This window comes from Chenopodium quinoa, unplaced genomic scaffold (assembly GCF_001683475.1).
Source record: "Chenopodium quinoa cultivar QQ74 unplaced genomic scaffold, ASM168347v1, whole genome shotgun sequence".
Lineage (NCBI taxonomy): Eukaryota > Viridiplantae > Streptophyta > Magnoliopsida > Caryophyllales > Amaranthaceae > Chenopodium > Chenopodium quinoa.
In genome coordinates, this window is record NW_018744988.1 from 3,112,671 (window position 1) to 3,134,054 (window position 21,384).

General features: G+C 35.8%; 1 protein-coding gene across 4 annotated transcripts; it reads left to right on the forward strand.

The window, feature by feature from the left end:
• LOC110706703 (probable ubiquitin-like-specific protease 2B) lies at positions 1–16,623 on the forward strand. 4 transcript variants are annotated; one of them, XM_021884664.1, is made up of 17 exons: positions 1–281; positions 3,445–3,785; positions 3,871–3,964; positions 4,142–4,185; positions 4,352–4,564; positions 4,667–4,742; positions 6,697–6,805; positions 7,654–7,725; positions 7,826–7,957; positions 9,927–10,127; positions 10,224–10,279; positions 10,485–10,593; positions 10,938–11,028; positions 13,496–13,615; positions 14,552–14,956; positions 15,377–15,940; positions 15,977–16,623. In XM_021884664.1, exons 1-17 carry the CDS (start codon positions 140–142, stop codon positions 16,268–16,270), a joined length of 3,063 nt encoding a protein of 1,020 aa, XP_021740356.1. In that variant the 5' UTR covers positions 1–139; the 3' UTR covers positions 16,271–16,623. The 4 variants fall into 4 exon arrangements, with proteins under 4 accessions (XP_021740356.1, XP_021740353.1, XP_021740355.1 ...); XM_021884661.1 differs by having other exon boundaries at positions 2–281; positions 15,377–16,623; XM_021884663.1 differs by having other exon boundaries at positions 2–281; positions 10,500–10,593; positions 15,377–16,623.
• The last annotated feature ends 4,761 nt before the right edge of the window (positions 16,624–21,384 follow it).

Genomic DNA, 21,384 nt, shown 5'->3' on the forward strand with positions numbered 1-21,384 from the left:
AAACGAAACGTTTCGTGCAAATGATCGTCTTTTCGCAAATCCAGACAACCGTAGTCAACTCACTCTTCTCTCTCCTCGCTAAACCTCTCAACTTCGTCGTCAATTAGGGTTCCTGAATCCTGCAAATTTCTATGCAAATATGAAGGAAAGAGATTTGAGCATCTATGATTTCAAGGATGAAGACGAATTGCCCGAAACTCTTAATCATTGGTCTAAACTCTCAAACCCTAAATTCGATGTTGATGGTGATGCGATGACTAAGTATCAATCCCTCCAACACGGTAATTTTCATCACCTTTTCTTTCTATTTCGGTTCCTAATCTTTCCTTTTTGATTTGTTTAGTCTTAATTTATGTTAATTTTAAGCTGGTATGAATTTTTGGGTGTTTAAATTTGTTCAATTATTTGCAAGTTTGTTATTTGGTTGGAAAAATAAGCTGTAGTTATTGGCATTTGATTTGTTTTTGGTATTGAGGTTTCTGTGTGAGGGATTAATGTAGACGGGATTTGATCCGAGGTTTTAGGTAGTATAGGTCTTGCTTTCCTAGAATTTCATCAATTAAGTTAAGGTTATTAGCATTGTGTTAAGTATAGTTTGTTTTGATTGGGTGCTTTGTGGGGCTTGGTATTGAAAATGCTCCTAAAGAATTTGGATGTGAGGTATGGCTGTTCTAGTTTGGAGATGTGAGTGATCACTTGGGCAGACATGGTCATCCCAAAATTGTATTTTGTTTATACTTTCAGTATCCATGTTGGGTTCTAGCACGCAATGTGATGCAACATGCTTTTGTTTGGGTTGGTGAGAGGAAGGAAAACGAAAAAAAATTGTATTTTTTTATTGGATGTAGATGGCGTTGTAGGTGCAATTGGGAGAATATGTGGAAGGGTGATTGGCCTGATAGCCCTTATTTTTACTAGAACGTATAAAGCCCCTTGGTTTTAATGCCTTTCTTCTGGGAAAAGAGTTTTGTGGTCCTTGTAGAGATGCTTTGTAGGCTTGCAGTTGTGATAGGATTTCTAACAATGTTGGGATCAGGATTGTTTACAAGTTGGGTAATGTAGGTTTTTTCAAGGTTAATGTTGATGTAAATGAGGAGATTACTGTTGTATGCTGGGTGATGGACTGATAGTTTTCAAGGAATGTCTTGTGTTTATGTGACAAGTAGATTCCATTTCAGATCAAGTTTAACAACATAAATGTGGATGTTTAGGGCTACTCTGCTTTGTGGTTTAGGGTTTTCTCCAAGCAAGATATATTTGATGGTGCCAAATATAATGAAGCATTACAAAGAGTAGTAATTGAAAAAAAAGTGGGTATTAACCCCTATAGAATTTGAGGCACAAAAAGTGAGGGGTTTAGATGTGTTGTTTACAATAAAAGGAGGCATCTTGATAAAGATTAGGAGGAAAATTGAGGAATTGGAGAAGAAAAATAGGTAACCATTAGACTTTTACCCCATCTAAATCTCATCAAGGCATACGACTGTAATAAGAAGCTTTGTAACTTCAAGATTTGTGAGGAGGGCTCCTTGACCGTGTTCATTTGTGAATTTATTTTTAGCCGTATTTTATTTCTTTGCTTTAGCCTCCTTATTAGTATATTTGTTTTATAATTATTATTGTCATTCAATTTGTTATTAGTATTTATTTTTTTTTAAAAAAATTGAAACTCCCTCTGTCGCTTACTATATTTCAGAGTTGGTTTTGGCACAAATCGCACAATTACTAAGGTTATTTCTTAAATGTGAAAATGAATAATCTGATAGTGGATTGAGAGGAAAAGAAAAGTGAGAATCTCGAGGATTTGGATGGAGCACAAATCAGAAGGAATATATGGTGTGTAAGCTTAGTGGAGTTAGAAGTTGAAAGGCATGAGGAGTTGGATGGAGATATGACATATAGATACAAAGCAGGATAGCTAAATAAGAATAGGGCTACAAGGCTGAATTAAATTGAAGGGAAACCTTTGAAGTATGAATTGGGTAACGAAGTATTGTCATGTTTATAAGATGAATGTGACGGAGTTGCGTAAGCTGCGTTGGATGTGTGGTTATGAAGAATTTTGGGGGTTACGTATACTGAAAACAAGATGAGGGAGAATAGCCTAAGGTGGTATGGTCATGTAACATGGAGATTTTGTGATGCACCAGTTAGGAGGCTTGAAAAGTGACAAAGTGATGGGATTGGAAAGGGCTAGGGGTCGACATAAAAAACTTGGAAGAGGGTGATTGGGATTTTTGAGTCTTTGAGGGAATTAGGAACTTATGGCTTTGGAGGGAAAAAAATCTACTTAGTGGACACAATATAACTATAACTATATAACTATAACTCATTGTGTTTGCAAATTCTTAAGGTTTTCTCAAACCTATGCTATGATTTTTGTCACATGTTTTTTCTCTTTATCTTCTCTTTGCCCTATTTTTTAAGGCTTCCTCAAATTATTTTTGTATGTCCTCGTGTTTGGGTTTCCACTTTAACCTCCTTTGTTATCTAACTTGGAAGAGGGTGATTGGGATTTTTGAGTCTATGAGGGAATTAGGAAATTATGGCTTTGGAGGGAAAAAAGTCTACTTAGTGGACATAATATAACTCTTTCTCTCTCTCTCTCTCTCTCTCTCTCTCTCTCTGTATATATATATATATATATATATTGCAAATTCTTAAGGTTTTCACAAACCTATGATATGATTTTTGTCACTTGTTTTTTCTCTTTATCTTCTCTTTGCCCTATTTTTTAAGGCTTCCCCAAATTATTTTTGTATGTCCTCATTTTTGGGTTTCCACTTTAACCTCCTTTGTTATCTTGCTCATTATGTTTCTCTCGTTTTCCGGCACTTTCATCTAATCACTTTTCTTTGTTTACCTTTATTGTTTCACTTTTTGCGTACACTTCCTCGTCATGATTTATTTTAGCCAACCTCAAATCATTTTTGGACCAAGCTTTGTTGTTGTTGTTGTTGTTGTTGTACATGTTTACTATGTAGCACAAAACCCTCGTTTTTTTGGAAACAAGAATGCTCGCTGTTTCTGGGTTTCATTTGCAGTTTAGCACAAATACAAGATACCTCAGGTCCCAACAACTTCCATTCTTCCTTGCCTGTTTAAACTTAATCAGAGTGAAGTGTATCACTGTGATTTGTGACAGTGTAAGTTTTACTGCATGCCAGGAGTAAATTGAAAAAATTTATGTTAAGATAAGTTGGATCTTGTTGAACAAAGGCTTATGGCATCAGCTTTAGTATTTTCTTGACTCATTTTTTTTTTTTTTTTTTAACTTCGAGTTTGTGTTCAATCTCCATTCACAAAATCTCATATGCTTATGTTGCATTTTGATGCCCTTTCTCATCATGTTTTTGCAAGAGGACTAGCTAAATTTTCTTGTAAATGTTCAGGCCTGTATTCAGTAAGATAATTGATGAATTTGACTGCCTTCTTTGTCATTAGCTTCTTCTGGGTCCATTGCTCAGATGAAAGAAATTCGCAGCATGAAAGAAATTCGTAATGTGAAACAAATTCATGTTGTTGCAATTGATGACGATGATCGTGGTCTTGTCAATGATGTTTCTGGTCGCCCTGAAAGTGAATCGGATAAAGCTGCTTCTCCACAAGCTGAGGTTTTTGGTGCTGTATCAGACAGAATCTTGCAAAAGCACTGTCATTTTACTGGAGATAGTGTAAAACCCGAATGTTCGTCTTTGGACATGGAGATAAGGATCTCCTGTCCTGCCGGACTTCCATCTGGAAATGGTCATATCAGTGATTCCATCCCAGATTCACCATGCAGTGTATGCTGTTATTTTCCTTGTATCATTTTTTTTATTTAATGTTTTTGGTTTGAGCACAATTTCACTTTGCATGGGAATTTCGCAGAATGGTTCAGCTGATGCCGAGGCATCAGAAACTTGTGATAGTATTCAAGAGAGCTGTCCTTCCACTTCTGGTTATGAGCAGGAAGAGGATTATGGTATAACTTTCTTTCTTTTCTTTTTTTTTTTTTTTTTTTTTTTTTTTTTTTTTTTTTTTTTTTTTTTTTGCGTGTGTGTGTGTTTAGCTTCCCTCCTCTCTCCCAAATTTGATTGCTGGCAAAGCTGGACTTATCAAATAAAACTCATTACTCTCTCTCTCTCTTTTTTTTTCTCAGTAGATGGACCAGCTGAGGATCAATTAGATAGTGGTTGGTATATGGTAATTACTCTACTGTTCTTTTTATAATTTTTTTTCAGGCATGTCCTTGTAGACATAAGCCTTCTTTAAATTTATTTGTGTATTTGACTTATTATTAGTGGTGTTATCGAGAAGAAAATGTCTGCTACACAATGTTTATGCTGACAATAATGTGCATATATTTCAGGGGGATATGGATATGGATATGGATATGGATATGGGAGCTGTTTATACTGATTATGTCTCCTACGGTGATAAATATTTTCCTGGCTGCCATATATTGTTTTCCAAAACCTCAATCAAAATTGAGATGTCAACCTTAGAAGAGGAATCTGAGGCATCTAGGTCCGAATGGAGACTGGATGAGATTTTAAAAATTGAGTCACAGTGGAGTAACGTTGTATGTCAATTATCTCTTTTGTCTTTTCTATTATGAATTTATTGTTAACATTTGCCTGTCATGCGATAGTCATGTAGCTCACATGTATGGTATTTATTTCAGGCTTGTACTGCTAAAGTGAAAGTCTACCTTTTCACAAGGGATGCAGTAGAAGCAGAAAATGCACATGGCATGACAGGTTTGTTTTGAATTTTAAAGGCTGTTTGATGACATGTCTTTTGGTTATAACCCTTATGGCCTTATTATTGCCAAATGTTACCTCTTCCTACTTCACCTCTCATAGTGATGATCAACAATTATTATTCGTCACCATTCTGTCTTCATCGTGGTCATAGGCACTCTCTGCCACAATGCCCCTATTTGGTAATAGGGATTTGATTAATCAAATCTACTTATGGTTGATTTTGAACTCAGTTATTTCTTACCACCAAAGCAGTGCTTCTAGCATCTCATTGTAGAAGCTGTAGATGCTCAATTTGTTACTTTCTTTGTGGTTATTATGGTTGTTGAGGATGGTTGTTTTGGTAGAACTACCTTTCTATGGTTGATTTTTGGCTGATCTACTGCCTCTGGCTTGGATCAGTACTGTCAGCGTTGCCCAAATCTCAAAGTGCCACTGCCACTGCCACCTATGGCTGTTGAAGTATGGCGAGTGATCCCATAAACAGTATAATGATTGGGGTAGTTCAATGGTTATTACGATGGTTAGTGAATTGGTGTTGGGAAAGGAGTGATGGCCTTGAGGATGATGCTTTGCTCGATTGCTGTTTTATTTATCTTTTGCTTTGACTTTTCCGTTTGATAAGATTTGCTTTTACTTAATTGTGTTGTTGTACTTGTATCTTTTGTTGCTTTATCAAACAAGGGAATTCAATTTCCTAAGTAGGGCTGGGGTGTCTGACAAAGAAACATCAGGGTAATATTATCCTAGGTTTGGGGAAATAGAATTGATTTTTTGTAGAATGCCCCACACCCCCCCCCCCAAAAAAAAAAAAAAGGGTTTTCTAAAGTTAACATTTTTGTATGAACCTTTTTTTTTTTTTGGAAACATAATTGAATTGAAACTCATTTTCAGGATGAATATAACATGGCAAGTCTCTTTAAGATGTTACATGGTTTATTATTTATTCATTTTGTTCCCAAATGTTTAACTCACTTTTTGTTTTGAATGTTTCATAATATCCTACTCAACCCCATATTACTAGGAATGACAACGGATCGGATTGGTGTTGGATACGGCTAAATCTGAATTTGATCTGTTTAGTAAACAGACCTTGTAATCGGATACGAATCCGAAAAGTCTGAGTTTGATCCGACTTGTATTTTATAGGAGCCGAATCCAATCCTTTTATTCGGACTTTCGAATGATCCGACTACCTTTTTTGTTTTTTTTTTTATTTTTATATGTATATATGTATGATATATCTGTAATTGCTAGGGTTTTCCTTAACAAACTTTAATATAATATTGTTGTGTAAAAAATTAGAAAAAACTTTGGGTATAAAGTCTAAACATAACATATTTAAATTATGAATTAAGTTACATAACAAAAATTTTCCACAAAAAAGCATGCAATTGTCCCAAATTATAAAGCATATCCTCATACTCAGACTCGGTCGGACTTTGCGTAGAGTTCAAGTCCGATCCGCCTCATATACTTTTTGGATTTGGACTACTATTAAACAGATTTGGATCGGAATTTTTTCTTCGGATCGGTCAGATTCGAATTGAACTCGAATGGAATTGCTCTTACTACATATTACCCATCCTTTTTCACGACACCACAATTTTGGCAGTTTGGCACCTTTCCCCTCACTCTCTGTTACTTTATCCAGCTTTTTATATACTCACCTTTTTCAAACTTTCATAGGAATAGGAGTCTACATTAACCAATTAGAATATTTTGGAAGAGAAGGAATTTTTTTTTTTTTTTATTCAGGATATATGTGAAACTTGTGTTTTGTAGCTGTACTTCTTAATTTCAGTTCTTAGGTAATTGACCAGTACATTGTAATAGGTATCTGCAACCAATTTGTTTTAAAATCTTTAAAAGCATTGATAAGATTGAGAGTTTGGGGGTGTCTTTGGATCTTGCAAGTGATTGCTTATCAATACTCTTGTACGATGTGCAGGCATTGAAGTATTGGAATTCTTGGTTCATGATCCTGAATGGCTCCAGAGACAAGAGTGGATCATGACACTTGATACTAGGTACCAGGCTCTCTGGAACCTTGGGCTGAAGTGAGTATCTGATTTGATTTATGGGAACCATCTGTCTGTAGTAAAGTTATATGTTGTCTAATTGCTTTAGAAGGGTTGGATAGAATCTTTGGATAGGTGAAGGTAGAAGGCTGAGTGGCACTCTGTTATTTCTTTCTTTTATTCTCATACACTGAGATACCATTTTGCTTAGGTTTCTTAAAACAGTCTGCTCATTTGTGCTGCCCTCTGTTGGTTGTTTGTTTGGCCCAATTTTAGCTGGCTGGGTCGAACAGATACCATTCTAACAAGTTTTTAAGTAGGTTGACTGCAATGATATAACAGGAGATATAGGGGTAAAGTTTTGTTTGCATTGTCTCGTATTTGTTTTAATTTGAATCCTTTTAATACTGGACATCTCAAGGCTGTGAAAGTCATATTGGCTTACACTGGTCATGGATTTTGAACCTTGGTACTCTTTTTTTTTGTTAAAAAAAAAATAAATTTATTTTTGATGTACCTACTTCTGCATTAATCTATATGTGGAAAACTCATATTGCTACCATAGCCCCCTTCACAATATTTACACCCTTTTCACCCACCCACTTTATTCACTTTTTTCCTTAACACCTATGAGCTACCCACCTTATTTATTTTATTTTTCTTACTTAGTCCACCTTTTTCTTAAACCCACTCATCTTTCCTAGGAACAAGAGTCTACTCTAAAATGGAAGTAAAAGAGGGAGTATGCCGATCTAATTATTGCGTAGTACAAGTTAGTGTTTTGAATTATGCTATGCGATTATGATCTTTATATCTTTGCTGATTCTATTGACAGCATTTTGCTCTGTTATCTATGTCCTTTGATGTTTAAATGGTTTTGTATATAGTGGCAAAATTTGCGAAGGAGGTACAAATCCTTTAGAGAACTGTGAGTCTTCTTCTGATTCGTATCTTCCCAAGTAAGTGAAATTGTTGAAAAGGGTTGATATAGATTATCTGTCATTTTTTCGAGGCACATTATAAAATTAATTTTTATTTATGTTTTTAAATTTATTACAGTTTCGAGGAGCCTTTTGAAGAGGTTGTCTACCCCAAAGGTGCTGTAGATGCGGTTGTAATCAGTAAAAGAGATGTGGATTTATTGGAGCCTGATACTTTCCTTAATGATACAATAATTGATTTCTATATTAAGTAAGTATGCTCCATGGATATTGTGTTGTATATTTTATTTTTAAAGGTTAGAGTTGGTGATTGACCTCTAAATTCTTCACTCCCTTCAAAACTTTCTTAAATTTTATTATTGATACTCTTTTAAATCTCTCTTAAATTTTACTTGGATGATCTTTCTTTTTCTCACTTTACTTGCCTTTTTTTTTTTTTCCAAACTACTGCAGCTGGCTATCTTGTTCTGTCTTTTTTTCTTTGTCTGGCGGTTTCTTATGACAATTCATGTTAGTCGACCCTAAATCATTTTGGGACTAAGGCTTTGTTGTTGTAATATTTGAGTTGGTAATTGTACCTCTAAATTCTTCTAAACTCTATAAGGTCAATTTGATTTTGCTTTTAGGATTTTGAATCATTAACGCTCTTAAGTGCTCTATACTCATAGAAGTCATAACTACTCCTAACTAAAAATTACAAACTACCTCTTAGCCCATAAATGTATAGTCAACGCCACCCCTCTCTATTATCTAAACAATTACTCATTTATTATTCGATTTTCAACACTAGACTTCTCAATTGGACTCAATTTTGTAAACGAGATACTTGCTTTTCCTTACAATGCTAAACAAACCATCGACACCTCAACCATGAGTCTCATCCCAACTACCCAGTGACAATAACCCCCATAAAGGAAGAACTCCCCTTTGTATTAAAATGCTTTGCGGATAAGTTCTTCCTTGTTGGTTATTTTCATAGAAGAACGAGATGGTATTTGAATGAGCTTTGAAATCCCCCTTAACTAAATTTTCATCATGCAGTAGTACCCTTTTAATTGAATGGATTTAATTTATCTTGAAGGCCTTGAACCTGAATTGAAGTTCCATTATAGGGGAAATATACCTAATTAGTACTTGTTGACATATGAAAATACCATCATCATACAATGGCCTAAAAGAAGATACGGCCAAGGCAGGGTGTATTATATTAATACATGTAACAAGAATTTTGATTTGTTCTATTATGGTCTAAATAAGGTTAGTGTAAACTAAAGATCCTTTGATGCTTATTTGGATAAATTATGGTGGAGGGTGTTGTGAGAATGCATTTAAGCCTTGAAGGGTGGTGTACCTTTTTTTTTCTTAGTTCATGTCGGTTATGGGAATTGATCACTTACTTAGGGGTGATTTATTTCAATATTTGCATCCTTTTTTTGAATAGGTTGGCTTATTTCTTTGAGTTGTCACTATTGAAGGATTTAACTTTTTTTTTTATTATTTTTTTTAGGATAATTGCTTCTTATCTTGGCTTTTAGTTGGTGTTTGTAAGTTTTGGAGATTTTGTGTGTCTTGTTATGGCTGATAATGGATTGAGTTTCTGAAATTAGCATTATTATATTCATATCCATTCTTAACAACTTTGAAATAATATGATATTCAAAAGTGTTTGATAATGACTATCTGACTTTTTATGTAACTTATATAAAATATAACTGTCAATATTTATCTGTATTATTTTTTTCAAAAATAAAATATGAATATAAAAGATGATCATATGTATGGATTACATATTTAGCATACTTGTCTGCCTCTTTAAAGTATTTCAAGTTAGTCTCGTCGGCTCTTTGCTTGCTTGCTGTGGAGAGACAAGAGCTATGGAGATGGTTTGCTCAAAGCTACTTTCATATGCTCAATTTTTTTTCTTTACCTATAATTTTAAAACAGAGAAAAAACAGAAAAGAAATTTCTTTACCTAAACTGTTGTATAAATTGAATTAATTGAACTGTTTAAAAATATGGCTTTTAGAATAAATGGCGTTTTTGCCAAATTTTTTTTATCTGTTGGCTAAAGTATTATCTATTATGCATAATGGTAGCACTTGTAGCAGGCAATATCTAGTTATTCTGATCATCTGATGTAATCTTAGACTCTTCATTTAAGGATTATTAGGTTTTTTTTCATTTTGTACATTTGCTCACAATTTTTTGCCCTTGAACAGGTATTTAGAGAATGAAATTGCTTCCACAGAAAGAGGCAGATTTCACTTTTTTAATTGCTTCTTTTTCCGCAAGCTGGCTGATCCAGACAAAAACCCATCAGGTGTTTTTGATGGCAAGGCTGGTTATCAACGTGTTCGGAAATGGACAAGGAAAGTGAACATATTTGAGAAGGATTACATTTTTATTCCGGTTAATTATAAGTAAGAAATCAGCTTTGTATGCTTTAAGTTCATTTATGGAATTATGGTTACGTGATGTGTGTGGACACTTACTTTTCTGTTTGTTTGTAACATCAGTCTTCACTGGAGTTTGATTGTTGTATGCCATCCTGGTGAAGTTGCTAACTTCAATGGTAGGTGCTCTTTTTATGATACTTCATTTTCAAGAGAAAAAAATAATAATAAAGAGTTTTTTTTTTTTTGTAGCTGTCACCTGTCAGACTTCAGTTTCTGCATGAGTAATTTAAGTAGGACTATTTTAAATTTATCATAGAAGCTGTAACTTATGCTTTTTTATATCTTCGTGCCAAAAACTAAAACTGACATTGATACCGTAAGGTCCCTTGATTTCAGATGAGAATGTTGATGAATCTGTGAAGGTTCCTTGTATATTGCATATGGACTCTATCAGAGGAAGTCATGCAGGGTTAAAGGATCTCATTCAAAGGTATGTCCTTCTATTAGGATCATCAACATATTTTCTTTGAAACAGTACACTGATGGTCCTTCAGGCAGGCTTACTATAGTGATCTGCTCTCTGCCCACTGTAGTGCTGAAAGTTGTGTGCTCCTGTGTACTTGAATTTTTTCATCCTTGCCTTGCTCCCTTCCCACTATGTTGGTGTCTGTCGTGCTATTTTGGCAAAGTGGAAAGTATGTTTCATAGAACCTGTGTCTTGGTGGGAAGAGCTTGTTAGCTGCTTTGGTGTATCATTATGGTTGCTATTGAATATTTTTTTTTTTCTTTTATTAATTAATTGGGTTTCAAACTTTATTTTTGTTGAAATGGCAGCTACCTCTCAGAAGAGTGGAAAGAGAAGCAAAAAGAGACTTCTGAAGATGTAGTTTCGAAATTTTTAAATCTTCGATTTCTGTCACTTGAGGTATATTTCTTAGGAAAATTTGTTAAAAAAATCTTTTAAATGCACCATTTTGCGAAAAAAAAACCTTTTAAAAGCTTTTTGGCTAGAAATTGTTTTATACACCCGGGTGCACGGTGCAACCAAAAGTATTTTTTTGCTCATTTTGATGATTATTGCTCATTTTATCGTCAAATGAACAAACAAATACCCTTGGGTGTACCGTGCACCCGGGTGTATATAACAATCTCTCAAAAAGGAAACCGGACTTTTAACATTTTGGCAAAAGAAAACCCGATTGTGAAATTTTTTGTTTAATACAACCTAATGCCTTTAATTATCTTAATTAACACCTAATTTCTTCTAATTAAACTCTAACTCTCACTTAACAATTTAATAATTAAATAAATTTATAAATAAAAACAGAAAAACAAAAACCACCACCCCTATCACCGGCCAGCCACCCCCTCCCTTTCTCCATGACTCCATCCCTTGGCAGCGCTCGAACGGACAGCTTCTGCAATGGCAGCAGCCTTCTTATCCTTAAGAAGAACACGAGCAGCAGAAAGAGCGGCAGCAGCACGATTAATAACCTGCATCCTCTGAACTCTATCTCTCTCCTCTTTAGAAATTTCCATAATCTTCTGGAACTCACTACTCTTCCTCTCCAAAACATCTGGGGTTTCCTCAACAGGGGGCAAATTCTGGGCAATCATATTAAACTCAATCTACATTTTCTCTTGATTAACAGCTTTCTTTCACATTAAGGTAAGAATCGCCATTGTTACTCCCATCAGAAGCTCGAATTCGGAAACCCTTAACATAAATGGTTGTTGTTTGGGTTTTGAGGAAGATCTTGGAATGAAGAAGTGGGTGATTTGAATGTTTGAGGGGTATTGCAATGGTGGGATGAAGCAAGTAAGAAGACGCCATTGTAGAAATGAGGAGAGAGAAAGTGAAGAGAAAGAGGAGAGAGAAAATGTTGATGGAAGCTTATTGGACACTATTGTTAAGTGTTTTTGAGGTCTCTGGTTTTTGGGATGTGGCAGTCTCAGCCGGCGGTAGAGGTGAGTCTCCGGGGTAGGGGGTTCAAGGTGGCGCGGCTCAGTCAAGGGAGGGGGCTGCAGTCAGGGGAGGGGGAAAGGGAGAGGCGGTTGGCTGGTGGTTGAGGTGGTGGTTTTTGCTTTTTTTTTTTATATAAAAAAAATACTACCTCCGTCTCATATTAGTTGCAACTTTGGAGTATTTTATATCTCACAAATAATACCCCAAAGTTGCAACTAATACGAGACGGATGTAGTAAATTAATTTAATTATGATATGGTTAAGTGAGAGTTAAAGGCTAATTAGAAGAAATTAGAATTAATTAAGTGAATTAGAGGTACAGGTTGTGTTGAACAAAAAAAAAAAAAAAAAAAAACTTCGGGTTTTCTTTTACGATAAAGCTTTTAAAAGGTTTTTTTTTCTTCCGCAAAATGCAAAATGGTGCATTTGAAAGGTTTTTTTTTTTTTTGACAAATTTTCCTATTTCTTACGCATACTGACTAGATACTAGTTCTTGTATTTTTGTAGGCTGGATATCCAGTTTACTATATAGTTTGTTGTTTATGTTGTAATATTTGCTTGAATTTTCTTTTAATATTAAAACTATTGACCAAGTTAGGTTAGATTATGTCATGTAAAATCTATCATGGTGCCTTAATAGGCTCAGGCAACAAAACTGGAATCATAGTTTTAGTGGGCATACAATTTCATTTATATAGGTCTAGGCTGCTTATATATAGTTTATGGTTGGCACTGGCAATTAATTGTGGGATGATTGATTTCAGTAGCATGGGTTTCATACTGCTCCTTTCGACATCCATGGGTAGCATGGATTTCAGAGCTGTATGTTGCGACATGACATCCTTTATCTTGATTGTTTATGGATGAAGGTCTTCCCAAGTCATCATGATACAACAGATATATTTTTTTATTGTAGAGGGTTGGTGATTTATTATCTTTATTGTTTAGGTGCATCATGTAAGAATATATGAAATGCTTTAAGCTTATTGGTTTTGAATTGAAGGATTGCAGTAAATTGTCGTGTAATTTATTCCTCTTTCATACAGTTATCGATATTATACAAGTTGATATCCTGCTTTGAAAAAATTATTATTAAATTTACCTTTTACCCACTCTTTTCTTATGGATGGAATGTATGAACTGTTCATTCTTGCCTTGAGTCTCCGTCTTTTTGATGGATAACATTGTCCAGAAAATGAAATTTTTATTTCCTGTTGCTTAGTTTGTAAAGGGTGGAAAATAATTTTCCTGAGAGTGGAAAACTTATTCCTTATGAAAGGAAGTGAAGGGACGCCTTATTTTCCTCCCCACTTCCCTCCTCCCTTAAACTGCCCTTTCCTCTTCCTCGATAAGTTTTCTTGTAGGAAACAAAGGAAAACTATTGTATACATTAAATGAAGCCTGACTTTTTTCCTTTCCATGGCAGCTTCCACAGCAGGAAAACTGTTCTGATTGCGGCCTTTTCCTGCTTCATTATGCAGAACTCTTTATAGCCGAAGCACCTCATAATTTCAGTCCTTTCCAGATCAATAAGTTTGAGAATTTTGTGAGTACTCTGTTTCTACAGATCTTACCTTCTATTTTGTAATTTGTGATCAGATTCAGTAGATGCAGGTATTTGATAGTAGAGTTTGTGTTTGCTTATCATATGGCTTCTCTTGTGATGAAATGTATTGATATCTGCTATGTGCTTGTTCTCCAGTACTCCTCACTTACAAGTATTCGTAGTGTCCAGTTTCTCATTGAAAATAGAATCAGTGGCATGGCACTTGTTTCTTGTAAACAATTGTAGCTAAGAATCTTGTGACTTGCTACTCTTTTCAGTGCTTGTTTTTTAATTACAGCTTAATGATTGTATATTTCCTGTTACCTGATAAATACTTCATTTTGTTTTATCTCTCCTGAATTACAAGCTTATGCCTCATGGACCTCTTTTTTTTTTTTTTCTTTTTTTTTTTTTTTTTTTTTTTTTTGAGGGACCTTATGGACATGAATTAAAAATGTGTTGCATTGTTATTTTAATTGTACTAGTACATATTTCATTTTAAAAAATTATGCTTCCTCCAATCTTTTTTAATCTCAATGTTTGAGTTGTCATGCTTGCTCGTGCGCATTTTATATCACTAATATGTTTAATTATATTTTTGTAAAAAATAAAAATTAATATTTTGAAAGTATATTTCGAGACGAATCTAACAAGGTGGTCAAGATCCCATATGACTGTTTTCCTATATATAAATCACTAAAGACGGACAAAGGAGTGTGTAATAGTGTAAAATCTCCAAGTTGTGATTAAAAAATAACGGAGGAAGATTACTATATTACATTGAATTCAAAGCAGTAGACAAATAAGATCTCGTATAGGGTATAGTTGCTGCGTTGGCTGGCTTTTATAATGCAGCCTCATAAATAAACAGGTAATGATTGGATGTTTATTTTTGCATATTTGAATTTTGATGGATAGCATGCTTAAACTTTGCAGCTTAAGCCGGATTGGTTTATGCCTGCTGAAGCTTCTCTTAAGCGTGTTCGTATCCAGAAATTGATCCATGAACTCCTTGAAAATCGGCCGTTGGACAATGCTACAACTTGTAATCATGACTCCCAAGGGTCACAACCCACAGCATTACCAGAAAATAAGGAGAATGACAATGGCATAGAGTTTATTTCAGAGAGGAGCCCATTGAAACCTGTGAATTCTTTGCACTCCCAACCTGTTCTGGGGATGGAAATGGGTCTGCTGGATATGCCCTCGCTATATAGGACTCCTGAGTGCAGCGATGCCTCAAGCATAGCCCGTATAGGTATGAGAGAGCTTTTTGAACAGTGTCATTATGATCAAGGAGCTTCATTTGGGCGGCCTGGATGTCCAATGCCAACAATCAAGGTGAGTCATTGTAGGTTGCATGTAACTAGGTCATCTATGGTTTAAAATATGTTTTTATAGAGAGAGAGGAGCAGCATATGGGAATCTCAATACTGAGGGCTTCTTGCCTCAATGTCATTTCCCCCTACCATAAAGTTGGCTAATTTTTGTTATTCGGTTGACTTCTTGTGGGGCACATACTCTATCAACCTGAAATGTTTTAACTGTTACACCTCTTGAAGTTTCTATTTCAATGTGTAATCCAAGCTTGTTGCATTTGTTTCCTCTTTTCCTTCCTCTTGTCTTTTATGTAATTGATGCAGTTCTCTATATGCCAAATACCACAAGGTCCCATTATAGTCCTCTTTTGATATAAGAGAGCTTTTCTCCTTGGGTTAAATTATGATTTTTCTGGAATTAATTTTGTGTGCTCTTTTTCAGGAGGAAGTAGGAGATGTTGAGCATCTTGACCCCTCCACTTTGGGCCAAACTGAACTTCCGCAAATGAATGAAATAACTTCTGATGCTTGTGACATTGGTTATACACCCACAGATTTTAATAGTGGGTTTCAATGGAACTTGAGAATGTCAAATCAAGGGGAGCCTGAGGATAACTCACCACCTTCTTCGAATTGTTCTGATGACTCTGAGGATATGATGATCATTGAATCTGAGCAAGAATTCCAAGACGTTCTTGGTCAAAATCAAAATTTTGATCAACTGAAAGAAAATATAGACAGTTTGACAGAAAGCTATGCCTCTGCTTCTAGTGATATGATGGAGACCCCAGCTGAGGATTCTCAGGAGTTGGCTAAAATTTACGGGGACAATGATATGGAGGATTCACGTGTATATCAAGTAGAGGCTGAGAAATTTTCAAAGAATGATCTGGAGGAATTACATACTACTAATCAAATAGAGGCAAAGGAATTGCCAAACAGTGATCTGGAAGAATCACATACTCCGAATCAAGAAGAGACAAAGGAATTATTAAACAAAGATCTGGAAGAAACCCAAACTCCGAATCATGAAGAGGCTAAGGAAGAAACCCAAACTCCGAATCATGAAGAGGCTAAGGAAGAAACCCAAACTCCGAATCATGAAGAAGCTAAGGAAGAAACTCAAACTCTGAATCATGAAGAGGGTAAGGAGCAATCTCATCAAGAATTCCAGAATATTGGAGATGAAGGAGAAACTGCAGGCATTAATGAGATGGTTGAAGATTCAGCTTCAGACTCAGATGAGGTGCGACTGGCAAAGAGAATTCGGCTTACACCTTCAGGTGAAGGCGAAACAGAAATTGTAAGAAGCTTGTCTAAGGAACTGGAGGTATGAGGCCCCCAATTTATAGAAATGTAAATGTCCTTTAATCTTTTTCTATCTAGGATCTTTGGGTTTGCCATGGGGTGTGAATATCTTCAGTGTTGTAACATGGCGATTTGGCAATGCTAACAGTCTGAATTATTTGTTTGGGTCCATATTTTTGGGTCCAAGAAACTCTAAATGTTCTATACTTCTAGTTATTATTAAGAATCAGGCATTTTAGTATTACCTTCTGTTCTGGGCTTCTGGCATATGCTGCAGTATAGTTTAGTTGTCAAAATTTTCATTCTTGATCATAAATATCTGAAAATATGTATTGAGTTCTAACGCGAAATTTATTACTCTTGATCAGAAATTTTTGAAAATATGTATTGAGCTCTAACGTCAGATTTATAATTATTATACTCATTTTAGTAGTTTTTAAATTCAGACTTCAGTTCTTACTCTTGTGCCAGTGGATTGCCCAAGCTCTTTTGTCATGCTGTCAAATTCACAGGGCTGCCTAAACACTTGACAGAACCGTCCATGTCTAGCTGCCACATGCGGTTAACTTGAACTCTTGTGTCATGGTTGTGGTATGGTCTTCGTCCCATATACTATGTTTTTTTTTTCTTCAGTAAATTACGGGGGAGGGGCCCTTTTCCTATCACAGGAGAAGGAGCTTTGAGGAATCGAACCCCATCACATGGGCGGATCCCATAGACTATGATATGACATGTTTAGTGCTACAAACATGTAGCCTAGGCAAAGCCAAAAGGTAGCTTGCACTAGAGCTGTCAAAAGTTAACCCGATTCGAAATACCGACTTAAACTCGATTATTAACCGACCCATCTAAACTACAAAAAATGGTGACTCAAACCCGACTAGAAACCAACCCTAGACCCGAGTTGACCTGAGTATGTGAGACCCGAACCCGAACATTAATTGACCTGGAGATAACCCAACCCGAATGTAACCCGTAAATTATTGACCTGAACCCGACTTGAACCGAAATTGACCCAAACCCGTTTTAACTCGTCAAAACCCGAATTTAACCCGATTTGTTACTAACCTGACCTGAATTCAACCCGACCCGAATTTAACCCAACTTGTTACAAATCCGACCCGAAATCAACCCGACTTATTATTGACCTGACCCAAATTCAACCCGAGTTGTTATTGACCCAACCCGAATTTTACCAGACCTATTACTAACCCGACCCTAAAATTCAACCCGATCTGTTACTAACCCGACTCGAAATCAACACGACTTGTTATTGACCCGACCTAAATTCAACCTAAATTGTTCCCGACCCTGTTTCAAATCACCTTAAATACAATTTAGACCACCTTATTATCGTTGATCAAAGCATTTTGTCTAGGGAGACCAAGTCGGTCCAGGCCAGCAAAAGAAAGGAGCATCATCCTCAAATTTAAGAGTTAAATATAGTATATATATTTGTTGTATGGTCAAAGGAGATAATTATCTTCCTAATTTATAGATTATATTTCCCTAGTATATTGCCATATATATTATAGTCAAAGGAAATAATTAGCTTTAAAAAATGATAATTATCTATTTATAATTAGTTGAACCCGAATATGACCTCACTAGGAAATGACCCGACCTGATTGTAACCTGCAAAATATTGACTTGAACATAACCTGACTTGAATTCGAGAATGACCCAACCTGATTAAAACCCGCACGTTGAACCCGAGAATGACCCGACTTGAAAATGACCCGACCTGATTATAACCAACAAATTATTGACTTGAACCGAACCCGACTCAAACCCGAGAATGAACCGACCTGATTATAACCCGCAAACTATTTACTTGAACCAAACTCGAGTCGAACCCGATAATTACCCTAACCCGTTTTAACCCGCCGAATTAAACCCGACCTATTGCTCACCCAACCCGAATGTAACCCGACATGTTATTAACCTGACCCAAACCAGATAAGAAGTATGACCTGACGTGACTAGACTAAAGCATGACCCAACCCAAACCCAACCCGCATAGGTTATGGAATTAATCCAAATTGACCCGACCAGAGTTGACCCGAGCCACTCTTACCGACCCAAACCCGACTCGTTTACCCGAATCGACATCTCTACTCGAAACCTCCAAAATTACTCAAAAAATGTGGATAATAGTCTTCAATTTTGGAATTTTTTGACTTTTTTATACTTGAAAATAAAAAATTTCGAAATATTTACCATGATCCCTAATATCCTCCGGGAGTCCAATTAGCTGGGTGGAACCATCCAATTTTCCCTTAAACGAGCAATTTACCGGTTTACAACTTGCACCGATTTCATTAATTCAAGCCTACCACAAACATTTATGACAACATATAATAATCATATATGGTTCCAAACGACATTATATATACCCGAAATGTAACCCCTAAAAACTCAGTGCTTTTCGATATCGAGCCCCGAAACATTCGAAATTTCTCAAAACGGGTGGATATTAGCCTTTAATTTTGGAATTTTTTGACTTTTTTCGCCCGAATATAAAAATTGCCGAAACGTTTTCCATGGGCCCTAATACCCACCGGGAGTCCAATTGGGTGGGTGGAACCATCCAATTTACCTTTAAACGACCAATTTACCGGTTTACAACTTGCATTGATTTCATTAATTCAAGCCTACCACGAACATTTATTACAACAAATAATGATCATATAAGGTTCCAAACGACATTATAAGACCCCGAGATGTATTTCCATGAATTTGAAGACTTTTCGACACTGGGCCCCGAAACCTCCAAAATTTATCAAAAAGCGTGGATATAGCCCGGATATAAAAATTTCCGAAATGTTTACCAAGGTCTCTAATACCCTCTGGGAGTCCAATTGGGTGGGTGGAACCATCCAATTTGTCTTTAAACGGCCAATTTACCGGTTTGCAACTTTCGCCGATTTCATTAACTCAAGTCTACCACAAACATTTATGACAAAATATAATGATCATATATGGTTCCAAATGGCTTATACGACCCCGAGATGTATCCTCTATAACCTAAAAGATTTTCGACACCGGGCCTCGAAACTTCCAAAATTTCTCAAAAAGTGTGGATATTAGCATTCAATTTTGAAATTTTTTTACATTTTTTTCGCCCGGAAATAAAAATTGCCGAAATGTTTACTATGTTCCCTAATACCCTCCAGGAGTCAAACTGGGTGGGTGGAACCATCATATTTTCCTTTAAACGGCCAATTTATTGGTTTACAACTTCCACCGATTTAGTTAACTCAAGCCTACTACGAACATTTATGACAACATATAATAATCATTTATGGTTCAAAACGGCATTATATGACCCCGAGATGTATCCCATAAAATCTCAAACCTTTTTGACATCGGGTCTCGAAACATACCAAATTTCTCAAAAAGCGTGGATTTCAATTTTGGAATTTTTTGACTTTTTTCGCCCAGAAATAATAATTGCCGAAATAATTACCATGGTCCCTAATACCCTCCGGGAGTCCAATTGGGTGGGTGGAACCATCCAATTTGCCTTTAAACGGCCAATTTACTGGTTTACAACTTGCACCGATTTCAATAACTCAAGCCTACCACGAACATTTATAACAACAAATAATGATCATATATTGGTCCAAACGACATTATATAACCACAAGATGTATTCCCTAGAATTTCTAGACTTTTAGACACCGGCCCCGAATACTCCAAAATTTCTTTAAAAGCGTGGATATAAGCCTTTAATTTTTGAATTTTTTTTACTTTTTTTTCGGCCGGAAATAAAAATTGCCGAAATGTTTACCATGGTCCCTAATACCATCCGAGAGTCCAATTGGGTAGGAACCAATTTGCCTTTAAACGGACAATTTACGATATACAACTTGCACCGATTTCATTAATTCAAGTCTACCACGAAAATTTATGACAACATATAATGATTATATATGGTTTCAAATGGCATTATATGACCCCAAGATGTGCCCCCTAAAATCTCGTGTCTTTTCGTCAACGGACCCCGAAACCTCCAAAATTTCTTAAAAAGCGTGGACATTAGACTTCAATTTTGGAATTTTTTGATTTTTTCACCCGGAAATAAAAATTAACAAAATGTTTACCATAATCCCTAATACCCTCTGAGAGTTCAATTGGGTGGGTGGAACCATCCAATTTGCTTTTAAACGACCAATTTATCGGTTTACAACTTGCACCGATTTCATTAATTCAAGCCTACCACGAAAATTTATGACAACAAATAATGAACATATATTATTCCAAACAGCATTATATGACCCCAGGATATATCCCCTAGAATTTCAAGACTTTTCGACACCGGGCTCAAAACCTCCAAATTTTCTCAAAAAGTGTAGATATTAGCTTCAATTTTGAAATTTTTTGACTCTTTTCGCCCGTAAATAAAAATTGCCGAATTGTTACCATGGTCCCTAATATCATCCGATAATCCAATTGGGTGGATGGAGCCATCCAATTTGCCTTTAAACGGCCAATTTACCGGTATACGACTTGCACCAATTTCATTAAATGAAGCCTACCAAGAACTTTTATGACAACATATAATGATTATATATGATTCAAACGGCATTATAGGACCCTGAGATGTATCCCTAAAATTTTCGAGACTTTTCGTCACCGGGCCTCGAAATCTTCAAAATTTCTCAAAAAGCGTGGATATTAGCCTTCAATTTTGAATTTTTCGGCTTTTTTTCGCCCGGAAATTAAAATTGTCAAATTTTTTACCATGGTTCCTAATACCCTCCGGGAGTCCAATTGTGTGGGTTGAAATATCCAATTTGCCTTTAAACGACCAATTTACCGGTTTACAACTTGCACCGATTTCTTTAAATCAAGCCTACCACGAACATTTATAACAACATATAATGATAATAAATGGTTCCAAACGGAATTACAAGACCCCGAGATGTATCCCCTAAAATTTAAAGGCTTTTCGACACTAGGACTCGAAACCTGCAAATTATCTCAAAAACGTGGATCTTAGCCTTTAATTTTGGAATTTTTTTGACTTTTTTTGCTCGAAAAAAAAATTCCTTAAATGTTTACTATGGTCACTAATAACCTCCGGGAGTCTAATTGGGTGGGTGGAACCATCCAATTTGGCTTTAAACGACCAATTTA

Excerpts from the sequence above, each read along its gene's own strand:
- LOC110706703 (XM_021884661.1), top strand. The coding sequence starts at position 140 with ATGAAGGAAAGAGATTTGAGCATCTATGATTTCAAGGATGAAGACGAA. Across the intron at positions 7,958-9,926 it reads ATAATTGATTTCTATATTAA|GTATTTAGAGAATGAAATTG; the intron begins GTAAGTATGCTC and ends GCCCTTGAACAG. Across the intron at positions 10,128-10,223 it reads TTTATTCCGGTTAATTATAA|TCTTCACTGGAGTTTGATTG; the intron begins GTAAGAAATCAG and ends TTGTAACATCAG.